The sequence below is a fragment of the Amblyomma maculatum genome, chromosome 3 (assembly GCF_055883805.1).
Source record: "Amblyomma maculatum isolate TAMU_Amacu chromosome 3, ASM5588380v1, whole genome shotgun sequence".
NCBI lineage: Eukaryota > Metazoa > Arthropoda > Arachnida > Ixodida > Ixodidae > Amblyomma > Amblyomma maculatum.
Window position 1 is genome coordinate 184,274,779 of NC_139346.1, and position 18,809 is coordinate 184,293,587.

At 50.2% G+C, this 18,809-nt stretch overlaps 1 protein-coding gene across 3 annotated transcripts in view; it reads left to right on the forward strand.

Moving 5' to 3' along the window:
- The window catches only part of LOC146197142 (uncharacterized), a 210,027-nt gene that overhangs the window by 146,544 nt on the left and 44,674 nt on the right, over positions 1–18,809 (forward strand). For all 3 annotated transcript variants that reach the window (XM_084598916.1, XM_084598918.1, XM_084598917.1), the window contains exon 2: positions 8,650–8,888. In XM_084598916.1, coding sequence (XP_084455042.1) covers positions 8,650–8,888 — 239 coding nt within the window. The remainder of the gene's footprint in view (positions 1–8,649; positions 8,889–18,809) is intronic.

Below are 18,809 nucleotides of genomic sequence, written 5' to 3' on the forward strand. Positions count from 1 at the left end.
TGAATACGAACAATTTACCTGCATTGCATTTTCGTTTTTATCTTTGTCGTCGTCAAAGGTTATGTCACCGACAGGTGTAGTTTACCCTGAACTAGAATGTCCTGCGGCCGCTCCAATGTAGTCTTCTGGCTACATGCTTCGAGGTCAGCTCGTGATCGCAGTTCATAAAATAATCCATCGTCTCTCTGTCGAGACAAGCGTACTACCTCCCTTACGTCTTATTGTCGGCAGATTTGCGGTAATTCGCTCCTTGTCTGCCTGTCCCGCTCAACAATTTTGTTTTAATGTAATATCAGAGAAAACCAATTTGAGAGCTGTGACAAAAAGACAGTAAAACAAAAACTTTCCCCAGTGCTTCGCTGTATTTCAATAAACCAGGACACGAGTGCCTTCTCATGGCGCCTAATTATTCCGTTCTTTCTGTCTTTTTCGTCCTCCGAGGTTAAGACAAATGGAAACTAATTGCTCCTACGTGTATTGATATCGTAGCGTCTTTAATTATGTAAGCGTCAGCGCTGAGCGCCTGGTTATGCAATGTCCTGCGAACGCGGAAGATGAAAAGCAGCGAACGCATGCTCCTCACACCCTCCCCCTTTTTTCTTTTCTTTCTTTTCTGCCTCGTCTGTTCAATGCCCCCGGCGTTTTGTTTGCCGCTTGCCGGGGACAAAGCAATCCGAGTCCCGTCGAAACGCAGAGCTCCCCATAGCTCTGATCGCTTCCTGCATACGGGTGTGCTGTGATGCCCGCTGCTGTTGATGCTGCTGCTCGCGGTCGTTCACCTTGTCGGTATACGGGCAAGTTGATCGGAGACCCCCAGTCTCAGCAAAGCTGCAGACGCCTTTGGCTGCATAATGAAAGGAAGCATGTGCATGCCTTCCGCTGAAATGAAACCTCCCGTCGTTTTGGTTTATTTTGTCTGCGGCATCCATTACGCAGGATCAGTGCATGATTCTTTTCTTATTTTGCGCGCTGTATTGTTTCGCGTCAAGCGAGTCTGCTGCCGGTGGTCAAGGCGCCACACGGCGTCATTGGATCGGGTAGCCTGGCCTTGCGCGCTACGTGGCGGCGTGCATGCGCTCTCAGCACTGGCGTATGAGGTTCCAACTCGAAGCCTTGAAAACTAAAATTAGTGTTTTCTTTCTTTTGTTCGAGGCCCCGGCGTCTGGTTGTTCGTTCTTTCTTTTGTTTTGTTTGAGGTCCCGCGGCGTCAGGTTGCTCGAGGACAGCAAAGGAATCGAGGATAGCCAGGCTTCGTGCGCTGCGCTTCGCCATGCATGGGCTGGGCGCCTCTGTTCTCAACATTGGCGCATGTTCTGACCTGAAGCTTTCACAGCCGCGTCTGGTGATCTCGTTTTGTGCTGAATAGTGGGTTCTCTTGATATTTCCCGCGTACGTACTCGCCAACAACGAATAAGAAAGGAGCATCTGCAGTGTTCCCTGTACTCAAAGCTTAAGCGTATGAACACCCAAAAATGTTAGCACCGAACAGAAACAATGAACGAAGCTGCGAAAACTGTGAACGCTGAACATCTGATTGTATAAGTGTATATGAGGTGTACACAGAATTGGTGCCTTCTTTAGCTGTTCTACATATGGCACAGCAGTGTCGTTTTTCTTCTGGATATCGGAGCATGTTTCTATGTAAAATTGCGTTAACGCTGAAAGGAGGCCATCGATTTTTCTTCTTGGTGGTATGATGCTCAGTGTTCCAAGAGCTTTGTCATATCCAGCTCGCAGCAGCTGGTCAATATGACGCAGTGATTTCGTTTTTTGTATCTGGTAATCGACGTTGTTACTTAACTCGTATGAAGGCTGAAAGGAGACCAGGGTCCGTTTCTCTTGGCGCTGTGATATACCCAGTCTTCGTTGTGCGAGCGTAGCGTGGACCTGATGCCACGAAAACATCGATTTTCCAGGAATAGCCAGCACCAATTTCACACGAAGATTATCGGTCGAAGCATCTTACCGGTGTTCAATTGATGTTTTCTCTCTCTCTCTCTTTTTTTTTTTTTTTTTTTCAATTACGGGACGACCAAGTGGTCGATATGTGGCTTTCCGAGATTCAAGTATGATATCGTTTAGTCTCCAAGCGATTTCCTCGCCGCTTCACTTGGATCGCGTATCAATAAGCAGCAATATGTAAAATTGTATATCGCGGGTTCATTCCTTTCCGGAGGCCTTCCGATAGTTTCTCCTCTCTGATGTGTGCTCCGGATCGGTTTAGAAGCGAAGACGACATGCCGAGTCAATTTGCCTATATGGCCGCAGGGAGGGGAAACATTCGACTTCAAAGAAGGCAGCGTTTTTTACGAATGACCTGGCCTGTCGACCTTTCTTTATTCACAAGGCACGCTTGTAAGCTCCATGGATCTTCAGATTTTTAAAACTCAGCGGTTCATGATGATCGTTTTCCTGTTCCTTTTTTTTTTTTTTTTTTTCTTTGCTAGGACTTCAGTGGCAAAGGTCGAACTTGTTTCGTGTCAGTCTTATTATTCTGTCTTGTGCTTACCAGTGAGGCCTGCAGTGACCGTGTGTCAGGTTATGGAGCCCTTCCGAGGCTTTGTAGCATGGAGTACAACAACTACAAAAGGCCAGGGCAGTGCTTTTTACCGGAGTCGAGCGGTACTTGCGAAAGAGATTTCGACCGCCTAGCGACAGCCTCGTTTCGAATCGAGTCGATTGCAGGCACGCTCTACAGTCACTTGTACCTGTGCTTCCAACTGGCCGCGGTACTGTTCTCGCGTGCTGCTCGCTCGCCCTGTACAGGATACGAGCAAAGACCTAGTCGACGATCGCGTGCAACCGGCAGTTCGCTGGTGAAAGAGAAAGAAACAAAAAGAAATAATTAAATGAGCGCCGATTTGTCACTGCCTTTGTTCTTTTCTGCCGTGTCCTCCCTACCACCTGTCCCCTCCCTCCACTTTTTGAGCGCAGCTTAGCTTCGTAAAGGGGGGAAACGGTCGTTACGCAATCTTTCACCTTACTCTGGTCAGTGGCTCTCCCTCGGTTCAGCCATCGTGTTCAACAACCCTTTTTTTTTTTTTTCCATTCCTTCTTGTATCTCGGGTGGTTTTTTTTTTTTTTTTTTTTTTTTTTCTCATCCCGAGTTGGCCTCCTGCCTTTCGTCCCGTGCGGAAGCCGAAATCCTCGTGTCTCTCGTGTGCAACGCTCGCAGTTGCCCCCGCGTTCTCCCTTCTCGCACTCGGGAAGGCTGACCTGCGTGACGTCTCGTAAAGACGCAGCTCTTCACGTCCGTTCAGTGAAGAAGGTACACAAGATTAGTGGGAAGCGGGGCCACCGCGTATCGCGTTCGTTGACCTCTCCTGCTGGCAAAGCGATTGACGCGCTCCGGTGCGTGGAAGACGGAAAGGGCGTGGAGAGGGATCGAACGCAAGTGTTCTGAAGTGCCCTGTTACCGCGATGGAGTTGACTTGACCGAGGAAAAAGGCGGCAACGCTTATCGACCACGAAGAAAGTTTTGAGCACTCTGGCGTGCATTCGTTTCCATTCTTTTCGTTTAGCTTAACTTTTGCTTTCTTGCGCAAGTGGGAGCGGGAGTAGTCGTGAATTTTATTTGCGGATTTGTTTTCTCTAATGGGGCTCCGAATGCCTTTTCTGCCGTGCAACTGTTCCTGGATGCTACGTTTACGTGGCGCCCAGAAGCAGCGCCTATTGACGTCGTGATTGCACCGGGTTGGGCTGTAATGACCTACTCTAATCACCATCTCTAAAAAAGACACAGAAGCGCGTACACCTTCACGAGAGAAGTTTCATAGGTAGCCTAGCCGGCATTATAAAGTGGTCATGTGAAGCTTCATCGAAAAGTCTTACCCGCTTTAATTTTTTTTTGTTTCAAAAGAAACGGAAGTTTTCCATTGCACAAGAACTTTCCCTCGGCTTTTGACAGAGGGCCGAGCGTGGATACAGTCAAAATATTTCAATGCGCGCATAAACAGATGGGTCAACAGGTCGGACCTTTGACGGGCAGCGCTCGGCCAAATTGTTGACATACAGGTGGCTTTCGGCACCGCGACGTTGCTTTAGGTTGTCGTCTTACGACATTTATTCGCTGTCTACTTGATGTTTGGAGCCAATTGAGACCGCGCCTCAAGAACACGAGCGAACTAGGCCAGTGCAAGCGCGGACAGCACCTGGTCGAAAAAAAGATCGCGGTGCCGAAAGCCACCTGTATGTCAACAATTTGGCCGAACGCTGCCCGTCAAAGGCCCGACCTGTTGACCCATCTGTTGTTTATGCGCGCATTGAAATCTTGTGACTGTATCCACACTCGGCCCTCTGTCAAAAGCCGAGGGAAAGTCCTTGTGCAATGGAAAGCTTCCGTTTCTTTTCCGATTACCTTTGTGTCCAAATAGCCAAGAGAGGAGATATTCGAAATACGCTGTATGCCTGTAACGCATTGGCTCATTGGACTCATGTGCAAAAAGTGCAGTAGACCTGTTACTGAACTATTCATTCCTTTTAGCTAACATTTGCCCATTCACATAACTGTCTTCAGCTCTTGGGACAATAATTACCTATAAAATAATGGGCAGGGAAAAACGTTACGCGAGTATTGCGTCCTCGGCCTTTTGTCGTATTGAGTCTCTTTGATCTGATCTGTGATGTGAAGTTTTGGCCCCAAAGCTGGGAACCCGTCACATAACCAATTGTATCAGGAACGCTGGCGTTAACTAATCCGGCACATTGAATAGTAGACGGAGCTGCCCCGCTGGATTTAATTTGTGACGTCATCAGTATCTGGTCAGTATATATAGGCTTTTTTTTTCTTTTTTCACTGGTCAGTCGTCTTTCTCAGCTCTCTGCGTCGGCGGTTATACGAAACGTAAAAGCAACTGTCCGTGGTTTTCTGATGATTGCCTCAAAGCTGTGTAGCCCTAAACTCCTGGTCATTGAACGGGCCTTCCCATGCCGCGTATTCCTCACTATCGGCCCGGACAAGCCCGCGCTTTCTTTTGCTAGCCACTGTAAAATCTACGTTGACGTCATGCATGCAGCCACTGGGTAAGTTTACACTGCCCTCATGCCCTTTTGAAAGCCCTGAAATCGGGACAATCCCACTGTAGTCGAACCAAACGAACTGCTGGTTTCTCTGACATCTTCCTCGGCAAGGTATCACGCAGGAGCAGAAGACGACACTGAAGCTTAATAGCAGTTTCGGGCTGAGACTGTGTATTATTTGCGGTTCTCAGTTCTATTCCCGAATGCGGAGGGAACGATAGAAAGGAAGAATAATCCGGCGAAACATTGTATTTGTGTTAGCAGTAAGAGTCTCCAATAATCGTCACAGACTAAGCCGACCGGCTTGCCTCTTTAAATCAACTTTCATTTCAGGCTCGCCTAGTTCATACTGCCACGCGCGTTCCCTCAATCGCGTGTAAAGGAATTTCGACTCTGACTTTGCGGGTGCCCCATGCTTCATCCAGTAGGGTGAGAAAGAAGAGAATATGATGAGAGAGAGAGAGAAAGCGCGCGCACCTAGAGCGGTAGTGGGAGAGCGGGTCCATCCGCAGTGTACTACGCGGTGGGGAGGGGGGGGGGGGTCGCAGCGTGCAGCAACTCCCTGTCGAGCCGCCGGGAAACGCAAGGTGCCGATGGTTGTGGCTCCCTTCCTCTTCTTTTCATCCTCCCTCCCTTCTTTCTTTCTCGTGTACGCGCGTACAGTTTATACGGGGAGGAGGTTAGCGGGCTCGTTCAGCAGGACAACGGCGCGTATGAATTGAGAGTAAGGGGGACGCACGGCCAGCAAGAGAGAGGGTGACGAAGGGAGGGCGCGGCGGAGGAGATGGCTGCGCGCCGCGAGATTGCTCGGTCATTGAGTCAGTAGTGCGCGCGCGTGCAACGCGGATGCTGGGAGCGGCGCGCCGTGCGAGGGAGACCGCCTCGAAGAGAAGTCGTGCGTCGAAGACGACCGTGTCACGCGCGTCCGCCGCGGGCGTGTGATGCGTGCGTTGTCGCCGCCGCTAGTGTGAACGACGAAGGTGCGCACATCGTTGCTCTAGGGCGTGCTACGCCATGGGGCCCGCGTCGGCCGAAGCGACTTCGGTGCAAGTGCCCAGCTCTCCGCCTCGTGTTTTGCCGGGCTACGTGACTCTCCTGCTCGGCAAGGGAGATGTTTCGAGGCTCGACATTGTGCGGCCCAACTGCGGGTCAGTTTTGTCACCTTTTATACGTTTGGTGTTTTTTTTTCTCGTGTTTCTGATGGGCTGATTGTTGCGTATTTTCTGTTATCTTATTCCGTATTGCGGCGTGCAATGTTCCACTACGTACCAACTATGGCTCGTTTCGAAGTGCTGTCAGATCGCAAAAAAACGAGCGAATATTTGCGGCCAAGCGATTGTTGACCTAAACATGTTTCTCAGTGCGTACTACCTACCCTTCTTTGATTTATCCATTGACGTGACGCAGCTTTTTCGCGAAGTGGTACATATTTTTTGCTGGTTTGTTTGAGCAAGTCGTTTATTTCGCAGGTATGCAATGTATGCAGTCTTTTCTTTCCGCGTACTTGTTGCCGTTTGCGCCTCGTTTTGTGACTTGATAGCAAGTTTCTTTTTGGGGGTCATACTTGCGACATTTGTTGCTCGAGTCATGTTGAAGTTCTAGAAGAGTTCGAGAGTTTTCGGCTTAACATCGGTTACCCGATCTATTATATCTCGCGCGCCACAGTTTTGCTGGTTTGAGCTTGAAGGAGCCGTGTATTTTGTTACCCGGAAAACGAGTGAATACTTATTGCGGGCTATTGGGAGAAAATATGGGGTCCTGCATGCAGGTACGAGGCAGGTCATACACGCGTGCGATAGACGCTTGCGCTAGGAACGGCGAGGTGTCCATTTCTTTAATTATTCATCGTGTTTCTGTGTTCTCAACAGTACAGTTGATAATAGTCTTGTAGTGTTTGCTGATTTTTCGGAATCTTTTGCCTACACGGCCGTTGTTCACGCGCCTTGAATGGGAGCGCGACCGCCGACTTCGGCTTTCCTGTAGAGCTACTGTGCTCCGCGGTGAAGAGACCGTCTTTTTGCTGCTGGAGACGTAGGTTACTGCAGTACCAGGGTCACAGTGCTGATACGGTGTTTTGGTTACGAAGGCAAAAAGAAAAAAAAAAAGGGGGGGGGGGGTCCTGCCGGTTTTTAATCCTGTATTAAAGCGTAGCATGGCTTCTCGTAGCTAACCAGTAAGGAGCGCTACGAAGTTTTGACCTATTTCAAGGTATGGAATGGCGTACTCGTGAAATTGCTAAAGAAGGGGGCGAAATTTTGTTGCTGATTGTATATGTGCTATAAACGCGCGTTCTGTACACCGTTTGCAGAAATTCATCTAAGTCATGCTGTTTATATTCTTTCCATCCGTCAACGTTGTATCCGCAGTGTCGGTCATGGGGCATGACCTGCTAGGCGAGGATAACCTGTTCAGAGCCGGCTAAACATTGTTTTCTTCTCGTTATTCTTTTCTTGTCGGGGAAACTTAACAAACGGACGACGTTTATAGAAAGTTGATGCTGGATGTTCACGAAGGTTGCTTTCGAGCTGCGACCCTTGTTTGCGCATTTCGCATCGCGCTAACTACACTTGTTCGCGTAACACGGTCGGTATACGGTGTACCAATTGTGTCGACCAAATGCTCACTCGCTAATGAAATCGCGCTTTGTGAGTTAAACAATATGCTCGTATCAACTTCAGTTCCGGAACCGAAGTGTCTCCCTCCCCCCCCCCCCTCCACCATTTTTTTGTATGTGCGTGTGTGTGTGAAATTTCCGGCCGACCATTGGAGAAGCGTACGCCAACTTGCAAGTTTCGGCAGGGTTTTTTCATTTTTTTTTTTTAAAGATAGTGTGGACCCAAACCTCGCGTTACTGCGCCGTCTTTAAAAGCAGGAATTCGTAGTTAATGCACCGCATCTCTTGAGAAACCGGGATCGCATCGGAGTTTTATAACGCATACTAACCGTTGTTTAATCTGATACTTCCATATGCACACAATCGTGTGCTCAATTCCGCGGTGTATGGGCTTGTGGTACAAAAGGAAAAAAAAAATAATGCCACGTGATTCATCGAACTAGTTTACTGGAAACCTTGGGAGACGTGAATGTCTGTATTCTGGAACAAACAATAGCAGAGTGGCTAGCGAGGCTACACGGACATCTTTTTTTTTCCTCCCGTCAACTCGCATCTCATAAAGCTCTAGCGATCACTGATCATAATGGGGAGTGACGTCACGATAATTAATCTCCGTCATGACAGGGTGCAGTCTCCATGGCACAACCGCGAAAAAAAAAAAATCCTGCTTTAATTGAGCTCTTATCATTTGTAAAAATCTTTCTTCCGGCCTATATTAAACGGAGTGGCGATTGTGACTTAATAGGGCGTTGTTGTAGGCCATTTGATGGGACATCGTGAGGAACAAAAGCGCACAAACGACAGGACAAAGACTAAGAAACAACGGGTTGTCAGTAGCGCTCTGTGCTGTCTTGCTTCTGTTCTGTTGTTTCTGCTCTTTTGTTCCTTACGGTGGCGAATGTGAATGGCCGTTTCATGACTGCTTGACTAAACCACGAGTGCTTTCTGTTGTCCCGTCGATGGTATTGCAGAGGGCAGCGGCAGTTGCGTAACCTGTTCCCATTTTCATTTGTCAGGTTGGAGAGCTCTTCGAGCGGCGGCTGCCGGCTGGCGCAGGGGGCCGGCAGCGGGGCGAGTGGAGGTTGCAGCGGCGGCGGAGGCCATGGCTCCTCGTCGGCTGCGGCCGTGGCCGCGGCCCGGCCCGTCGAGCTGGCCTTCCGGGGGCTCTCCGTCTCGTGCGGAAGCAAGGCCATGCTTCAGGACGTCTCCGGGCTGGTGCGGCCGGGGGAGATGCTCGCCGTCATGGGACCGTCTGGTGAGCTTGGAACATATCCTACTTGAGTGCACTGCGTACGCTGACGAGCGTGCAAACTATGAACACAGCATGGAGAAGCTCTCCCTACTGCCTTTAACAATGAACAGTGTTTTAGGTCCCTTAGCCTGCCCTAGGCAACAGAGACTCGCGATGAACTTTTTATTTACATATTTGAAAGACATTGGACTCCTTGACAAACTCTAAATTCACCTCGCATGTTTCCCTCTGGCATTTTGAAAGCTGTGAACTCTATAAGCACATTTGTCGGATCATGCATTTCATTATTTGATTTTATATCATTACTCCACGAAGCACCTTAGCACGTATTTAATGGCCGTGTTTTATCTCCCCCTTTTCAATTCTATGATTTCCCTCTCCATTCTTTTTTCAATCTTTCCTTCCCGAATTCCCCTACCCACACAGAATAGCATGCCAGCGAAATCTAAACGCCGGCAAAATTCTCTGTTTTTCCATTAAACAGTCTCTCTCTCTCTCTTGGCCTTTAATTTTTAGCGATGGTTACTCCTCTTTGTGGTGCATGAGCAGCCAGAGCAGCGATCGATTTTCGTCCCTGACTTGTTTAAAATCCGGTTCGAAGATCACACGAACAGGGCAACCACCTCTTTGTGAGCTCAGACTGTATGTACATGGCCGCGTAGGTACAGAACAGGCTTTGGTTATTATCCGGGCGAGAACTGAGAATAGTGACGCGAGGAAGACGAAACAGTAGCACACGAAGACGAAAACATCGATGGGCTACACGGTATTTTAACGGAGCTCACCCAAGAAGTAGCGCAGAGTAAAGGCGCGATAATCTGCCGCCAATCGTATTTCTGCGCGCACCAGTTTTACCTAACATTTCATTTTTTTTTTTGCCCCTACACGTTTGATTATTTTATCCGGCGGTATAACCTTGCTTTTTGTTCTTGGAGGATCTATTCCCCGCCGAGCCAATTGATCTTCGATATATCGCCGGCAGCTGAAAGAGAAGCGGCCATTTTTTTCTTAAGTGCACTCGATATCTGCTGGTTGCCAGAAGGATTTTGTGATGCTTTTTGTGTAGCAAGCACTTAAATCTTTGTGGTCCTTCTCAACCTTAAACTCATACAGCATCGCTGTTTTTGTTGTCGCTGCTGCTGTTGGCGTTCAGATTCGGAGACTCACTCCCACAGTCTTCTTGTAACTCGACACCGAACCCTGCGCAGGCCGCAACAGTTTGGAAATTCCAGTCATTTCTCCGCAACAACAAATTTGGCTTCGCTTTGCTTTTTTTTTTTCTATCTCTGTGTACAAGGCATCAATATCACTGTCTTGGGAATTCACTTCTTGTAGCGTTTCGTAACGAAGGCTTTGCGAAAGAAGATTGGATTTGTATTCCAATTTTGTCCAGGTTCAATTCGATATGTTTCTTTCTTTCTATAGAAGTCGAATGGTCGTGTGATACGCTATGCTGCCGTGTCGGGTTGCACCATTTATCGTGTTCTTTCCCTTTCTTATCCTTTCCACGCGCAAAAGTCGCTCGGTAATTTGTTAAAATTTCCTCAAAAACATTTCCTGGTAACGGTCAGACGGTACGCGCTGGCGGAGTGGATATTTTCCTTGTTCAAAAAGAACTTTACCACTATGTTATAGCTGACATTCAACTATACATCACTTTAAGTCTGGATTCAGAGTCCTTGTACGTTTTCTTTCAATGTGTGAAAAAGGGGAAAAATTTTATAGCGAAAAAGCGAAAAAAATTTTATATAGCAAAACCACGCTAAAGACAATTTTTGCGACACATGAATCCGCCCCTGCCCGAGATGCGACGATCCTTTTTTTCTTTTTTTTTTTTTTGTCGACAGCTTACTGCTTAAGCCGCACTTCAGACAAACGTCTGCATCCGCACGCGCCAGTAATTCGTCATTAGGACGTGCCTATGAGGTTTAACTAGTCGAAATCTACTGTTGGCCGCCGAGGGCCAAACCAGTTAGGATGCTTTGTCGTGTTTCTCTTGCCGTACGTTTTTCTCCGAATCTGGCGACTAAGCATTTCTGACCTGCATAGCGCACTCCAGCCTTCTTTCTGTCGATATTTACTTTCCTATCGCCTATGCTAAGTTGCGTTCATGTGGGCGGGCCTCAGCCGAGCGCGCACAGGCACACAGACAAAAAGGAAAGACTCATCCCGGCTGCGTTTTTTTTTTTTTTCTTTTATATGCTTCGGCTTCCGAGGAAGCGTTAGAACTCACACGACGCGCGCCACCTCGCACTCCTTTTCAGCGCCTCTCTACGCGGTACTACTGCGTACTACTACGCCGGTGGCTGTGCGCGTAGCCCTTCTCTTCCGAACGCGCGCAGCCAGAGTTCTCGCGGCGGGCTGTTTACCGAGAACGGGTCGCGATCCTCTCGCGCCTACGGGACTCCTGCTGCTTCGGCGTAGAGGTGAAGAAAGCGACTCCCCGCCAGCACGCGCTTACGCCAAGTCCGTGTTCTGTGCCACGCCGGCGACGAAGTCGCAGGTGCGCGAGCAGTTGCGTACGTGTGCCGTTTTGACGCGGATACAATCTGCCCGCGATCGATTCAGTTGTTCGATGCCTGCCAGAAATAAAAAGAGAACAAAAAACGACCGGAAACGAAGATGAGCGAGGTAATATAGTTACGACACGGGATCTGGCAGAAATGAAATGTCACCCGTTTTTTTTTTTTTTTTTTTTTTTTTGCGTAACAAAAAGCGCATTGCCGGTAACTTTAGTACTGCTAGGAGCGCCGACTAAATGTTATCGTTTTGCATGAACTACAGCATAGTTCTGTAGACTATTCACTAAAGTAGTACACTTCGCATATTCATGGTCTCCGCTGGGCATCTTTCAGTTTCTTATATAAAAAAAAAAATTCTTTTGAACCCACTGTACTTCCTGATTCGTTGTATTTAACGTTCATTTTTGTCGAGCATCCAACAGGAACTGTTGCCTTCCCCGCGAATTGAGAAAAAAAAAGATAGAGGAAAGGCCCCGAAGCAAAGAGCACCTCCTACCCCCCATGAACGAGACCTCTGGTCAGTAACGTCGGCGCCGATACGGTAATAAGACTGGTGGTCAGAGCTGCTTGTGTGACGTACGGCTTTTTCTCCTCCTTTCCATCTTTCACTTCTCTTCCCCGTCTTAGTTCAACCCGACTAACGGCGAGCGTGCTCGCGCGCAGTAGCACAATGCCCGGCGCGCTGTCCGCGCCAGGGCCATTCATCGCGGAGAGGACACGCGCGGCGGGGGATCGGCGACGCGCTTCGCCGCGCGGCGCGTTGTTGCGCGGGAAAGCCATTCTTACGGGGCGGCGAAGACATCCCGCTAGGACAGTTTGCTTCGTGCTGTGCTCAGAAAGAGAGCAGCTGGTGTGTCTTCGTTGTATTGGTGTGCTGCTGGGCAGAGCCTTCGTTGTAGTGGACGCTGTCCCATAGTACAGCGAATCTGCGGGCGGAAAAGTCTTCTCCACAGGGGGCCGCGCTTATCGGCCAACCGCGTGCGTGCGCACACGTGCAAGTGCGATGAAAGGAGGCAATTTCGTGTCAAGACTGGCTTAACAAGCTCTCTCTCTCTGGCGGGTGAGTTTTGGGGAACACTTCAACGTACTGGTTAGACGGATGAGGGCTTTCCTTCTCTCTCTCTCTCTCTGTGCTTTTCTTTTTTCGTTTTGAGAAGTCTGCAGTACCACGACTTCTTTTCCAACACCGAATTCTTTTTGAAAGTTGGGGTAGACCAACTGGCCTGCCGAAATTAAATCATTTGGTCCAACAAGGACCCTAAAGAAAGCAACAGACAATATTTCAGAATTTGGTTGGCCATCGTCATGGTGGATTACAAGGCTCTAGGAAGTTTCCTGGCTCTGACAATGCGTTCTAAATTCAAAATAAGTGGTCGCGGCAGGACAGAAAATATTGAGCTACGTTGGCCTTTTTGTTGTTGTTCCTGGTATTTCCTGCGCTGACGTCCTACCGGGTCCAAGTTTTTGCTGAGTTGCAACGCCTTTGTGTGCCGACCACACGTAGGTTGGCTTCACCCACGAATGCCATCTGCCGCGCCTGGTTAAGTATACAGTTGAACCAACCAGCCCGACAAAGCCCCCCGCTTGAAGTTTACAGTCTCGTCGATAGTACCTTGATGTGGTTTTTCGTCCATCCCAATTGGATGGCCTGTAATAAACACTGAAAGAAAGCCACATCTTTAGTTAACAGTTAGACGCTCAGATTTCCACCGCCACAGAGCTCACAGTTGTTCAGTGAAATGGGGAGAGAGAGAGAGAGAGAAAACTTTATTTGTCAGCGATTGGTACTTGCCTTGGGCTGCATTCAGCTGCTCCAGGTGGCCGACAGTCCAAGTCTGTCAGCGACCTCTTGCGCTCTTGCCGGGGCCCGGGACTGGACGTCTGGGTCCCGGCTGGCGAGAACAGCTTCCCAGTGTTCCAGCAAGGGAGATGGTACTAGATCTGCCGGAGGCGGATCCCCCGCGCAGTCCCAGATTATATGGTCTAAGGTGGCAGGCTCGCCGCTCAATTGGCAGTACGGATTTACTATATCGGAAAGATCTTGGCAGTGAAATGAAAACCCCCCACCACGCATCGCGCGTTGAAGGCCATACTCATGACGTGGTTAAACCGTTCTCTCAAGGTCGGCTGCCGTATCTTTCCTTTTCGCATAACCTTCAGTTCACTATCTTGAGCATTCTGCGGACTCAGCAGATTCGTGGCTCGTAAGGGTTAAGTATCTAGAGAGGGTCGGCTACCGTTTCAAAGCCGGCGTAAAAGCGTGCGTCGTCCTATAATTGCAGGGTTGCTAAAGCCTGCGTATTCCACCGCGCTCGTAACGGGGCGTCCCTCGTGAATGAACGGGTGAAGTCATCCTGTAGTAGATGTGGGGGTGGGAGTTTGTAAATGGCGCGGCAAGGGGCAAAGAACGTGGGAGTCCGCGCGGAAAGGGGGCGGTGTCGAACGATGCCACGGAAAGTGAGGCGAGGGCGGCGGTGTGTAAGATGGTGCGCTGCATTGCTTCTTGCGTCCCTTTCTTTTTCTATGTTGGTCCCGGCGCTTTGGGTGGCCGATTATGCTTTTCGAACATCGGCACTTTTCATCTTCCTCTCCCTTTGCCGCAGCCTCCGCCTCCTCAGAGAAGTTGATCTCGGCGACCGTTTTCGAGATAAGTTTTTCCGCGGATGGCTTTCTACCCCCCCCCTCCCCCCCTTTTTTTCCTCTCTTCTTTTTTGTTTTTCTTTTCAGCAGTGCTGGCGGCTGCCCACTTAGGCTTTCCCATGCTTGTAGGAAAACGTGAAAGTTAAATGAATGCTAGGGCTACGTCGTGCCTTTCTGTGCTGAGAGAAATGCAGTGGCGCCGGCCTGACCCCCCCCCCCCCCCCCCCCCCCCTATCCTACGGTTGTTCCGCGATGACGTCAGGGGAGCACCGCAGCCGGATGAGCTCCGCAGCTCGTCGCGCTGACGTCAGCATCCGGTTTACTACGTGACTTTTGGATGCTCTCACGTTACGGACCGCCGGCACCGTATGCGCTCACGACGAGGATTAACGAGGGAGAAGGCAAAATGCTTTCTTTCTGGATCTGCCTTCTTTTTATTTTAAGTATGATGATGGTGGAGATCGCGCGAGCTGAAACGATGGAGTGTGTAGGAAGCTGCGAGCGGATTCTTGCGTCCGCTATAAAAAGGTCCATTGTCTTCTCTCGAGAGGCACAAAGACGTCGCTTGTTTCGAATCCCGTCATGCGGGACCGTGCATCACGTTTTACCCGCCTTCGAATGACGCATAACAGGATCCTTTGGAGTTTTCCACTCTCCTAACGCGGCCAAGAGCACAGCTCCATTCAGCTTTCAGGTGCCTCGCTGTTCGGAAGGCTCCCTTAATTCTTAATGAACTCACTTCCTTGAGGGACCGATATGATGGAAGCAAACGAAAAATTCCTCCTTCAGAAAGTCTAAAAACAAAGCAAGCAAGGAAAAACTGTGCTATACACCCCGTGTTCGATGGCTTGTTGCTTCACACCGAGCTTCTGGAGACGCCGCCGTTTTTTTTTTTTTTGCCACAGCAACTTGCAACAGAACTGCTCTTTTATTTTAGTTTTCAGCAGTTATGTCGCCCGCCTTTAAATTTAGACCCACGCCGTTGTCTAGAATGTAGGGCGCTTTAGGCATTCTCCTCGTCCGCGCGCTAGTCTCTTACCGTTAGGAGCATAGCTTGACAGCTGCGGGTACCTGGAGGAGGAGGAGGAAAGGCAAACAAGAAGAAAATCGCCCCACATGGCGGGAGTGGCCGAACCTTCCCAAAAACAGAAACCGAACCAAATAACGCCGTCCCAACTGCCACCGTACGTAATAACGGAAACTGGCTCGTCATTTGATGGTAATAATAAAAAAGTCGCACAACTTCGCCGTCAACCGTACACGCAGAAGGCATTTCGAGGCGCAGCGCCAGCTTTTTGGGCAGGAGGGTTCGAATACGGAATTCGCCAGGAGACAGAAAAGAAATAAAAAAACGGCAGAGACGGAGGAAGAAATCTAGGTCACAGACCCCCCGCCCCCTTCCAACTTTATGTAGAACCTAGGGGAGACAGGGAAAGTCAGCTGCGTCATCGCACTTCTGTCAGCCACCCTTGTTCAGACAGCGTGGCGGAGGAGGAATAGAAAAGCGCGAAAACAAAACAAAATCCCTCCGCGGCTGTCCCTCTCGGCGTTTTATTTCCTCTCAAACTGTACGGGATAAAACGCGGCGTCGTAGTAAATAGACGCGCACATACTTTGTGCGAAGCATAACCGCCTAGCCGGCACGCACATGCATTCGCCACACCCCGGGGCACCCACACCAAGCATCGGGCGCGTCGTCGTCAGCTCGCTCGAGGCGGCGTCGCCCGCCATTTTCTTTATCTGAAACCGCGCTTCTCTTATCCGTCACCGCTTCTTCCTGTACGAGGGCTGCGCGTGCATCTTGCGCACGCGCGGCACCGGGAGTATTACCGTTGTTCAAGAAGAGGGGGGGGGGGGGGGGGTGTCTAGGCGCCCAGGCCACGCGAGGGAAAGATGCAGGATAGCTACCGCGGCGCCCGCTCCAGGTCGGGAGCGTTATTTTTGTTTTCCCGTTTGTTGTGGTGTTCGATAGCGTGCTGCTGCACTTTCGCCTTCGAAAGCGCTTTCGCAGCAGCCGCTCGACCTCATTCTCAAAACCGGGTAGGGGGATGCCCCCAGCCGCCCACCCTCCTTCTTCCCGCCATTTTTGCTTACCGGTGTAGCAGACGAACCGCTCTGCCCTGTTTGTGCCTGTTGTCGTCCGCTTTTCCCGCACCTCGCTGGGCGCGCCGAAAGTGAGCGGAATCTTTTTTTCTTCCTCCAGTCGCGCATGGCTTCGAATTATTTGTTTTATTTATTTATTTATTTTTGCTAAACCTAGAAAGAAGGAAATAGGCGATGATAGAACCCTGGCATGGGGAAGAGCAGGAGATAGGGAGGCAATGGTCGACTATGAGCTGGAAGGGGGGGGGGGGGGGGGGGGGCATGAACAGGAGAACAGCGGAGACTGGGGCCTTGGCGCGTGCTAGAGTGCGCATCACGTCTGTACCGCGTGCGCGAACCAATGCCGCCTTTCCAACCGAAACGGCGCCAGACAAGGCGCAACAAAGGATGTTCTTTCCCTCGCCCCCCTTCTTTCGCATTCCTTTGCCGTAAGTGCATGGAAATGGGGACGTAAGGGGGCGGACCTCGTAGCTGTAGACGAGAACGGAGATAGACTTTCTCCAAGTCGTGGACACGTCTCGAAAAATACGCCGTTATCGAAGGCCGTCGGGTGGCCAAAACGCGCCCCTGAGCTGCGCGCACGCCAGCACGTATGTTGCTGCGCGAAGCTTCGCCGAAAAAAAAAAAAAAAAAGTAACGAACAGGCAGGAAAAGAGCGATTTTGACGCGGAAGCCTTCATCCCCGACTGTCGTCAGGAGCTCACTGCAGGCTAGACAGATGGCTGGCGCCCGACCGACTTAGCAGAAGGCCAGAGAATGCTCGAGATTGAATAAACACTGAGGACCGAACGCCCATGCGTTCGGGAAGAAGTAGGGGAAGGTAAGGGGGTTAGACCCTAGTGGCTGTGCCACGTTTCCCGGCTCGTCGACGGGGGGCTTTGTTGTGCAGATGCCACGCCCTAATCAAAGGGCGCCGCCAGGTCAGAGGCGGCGGTTATGGTGCGATGGAGTCGAGCAAGGAAAGGCGCAAGAATGGGCAACGTGGTGTAAAATAAACTAAACGAGATCCCCCTCACGGTCCTCGAGTTCAGTACGCACTTTTTTTCGACACACTTTCTACCTGGCGGTGTTCGTTCGTCGCGTGGACTTCCGCGTTGCTTGCGAGCCTTTTGAAATACCGTCAGCTCCCCCCTCCCTTCCTTTGGTTCACGAGAATCGATATATTTAGTCATATTTTCTTATTCATTAGTTAGGGCACGGTTTTCTTCTAAGTTTCACTTTCACTTCCGGAGAAGCGTTTGAGTTTTGCTGCATGCAAATTTTCACGGTGTACTCCACTGAACGACCTGTGCGCCCACCCTTGTGGTTTATTTCTTGGATACTTAGTATACGTCTACCCTAAATCTTACTTCCTCTTCTCTAGAGTGGGAGTTCGTGATTAATAATGCACTATTGCCTCACCCCCGCCGGGGTTGCGCAGTGGTTACGGCGCTCGACTACTGTTCCCAAGGATGCGGGATCGAATCCCGGCTTCGGCGGCCGCTTTTCGATGGAGGCGAAAAGCAAGGCGCCCGTGTCCTGTGCGATGTCAGTGCAAGTTAAACAACCCCAGATGGTCGAAATTTCCGGAGTCGTCCACTACGGTGTCTCTCATAGTCTGAGTAGCCTTGGGACGTTAAACCCCACAGACCAACCAACTATCGCCTCATACCAAGTACCTCGCATTGTCCTCTTTTGGCAGCGGGAAGGTCTTCAGGTGCAATCAGTGCGGTATGAGGAAATGAAAGCATGACGGCTGGGCGGGCCTAGTTTTGTTTTAAATGCGAAAGTGTTACTAGCCTTCTTGCTCGAAAACCCATCTGGGGTAGTTGTCACTGCCACTCGGTGGCATCCATAAAGATGGCGGCGAGCTTGGCGGCCAGAAAATAGAAGCAGTTCAATAAAACATGCAAATTGGTTGGCATAGGAGTTAAAACTCAGGCGCTCTGCGTTCCAGGCGGGCACCTAACGCATAGGCAACGAAGGGTGTTTGGTTTAAGCGTGTTGTTAGAGGGACACGTGTAGTGAGCACGTTGTGGTGCGCATAATGTACTAACTAGTGTTTTGGATGCGTAGTGGTGTTGCAGCAATAGTAATCGCCGAATGAAACCGGGAGAGCGCGGGCCTACGCAGTGATTGATGATGGCAGATCTCGATGCACTGAGGCATTGCGTGATATGAACACCGATGAAACCCGAATGCATTTGGACTGCTCCTCGTTCAACTAGGACCGTCTTGCCACCACTCCGTGCAAACTCGGAAGCTCACGGTCGCTTTTCGTGGCGACAACGTCGGAATATCGCCTGTCTTGTGTGCAGCAAACGCGCATACACATTACAAGGAATAATTTTAACGAATTTAGGAACATTTGCCGCGAAGTTGGGGTCACAGAAAGATTGATGCCTTCGCATTCTCACGGCCGAACTTTTTTCTGTTCCTCATCGTTGCCTATCTACCCGTGCCGCGGAAAACGGGTGATCCGTCTCGAAACAGGCCAAACTGCTAGCGGTTAACTTTCCCTTTCTCTGGTTCACTTTCTCCTCCATTGTGTCGCGTGCGTTTCTTTTCTTTGCATTTAAGGACGTCTGCTGAGCCCGACGGCATATGGTCGCCGTCTCCTTCCGCGTGCGCCCCGTTCCCCTATGTCGGTAGAAAGAAGCCTCCCTATTTTCTAGGTTCC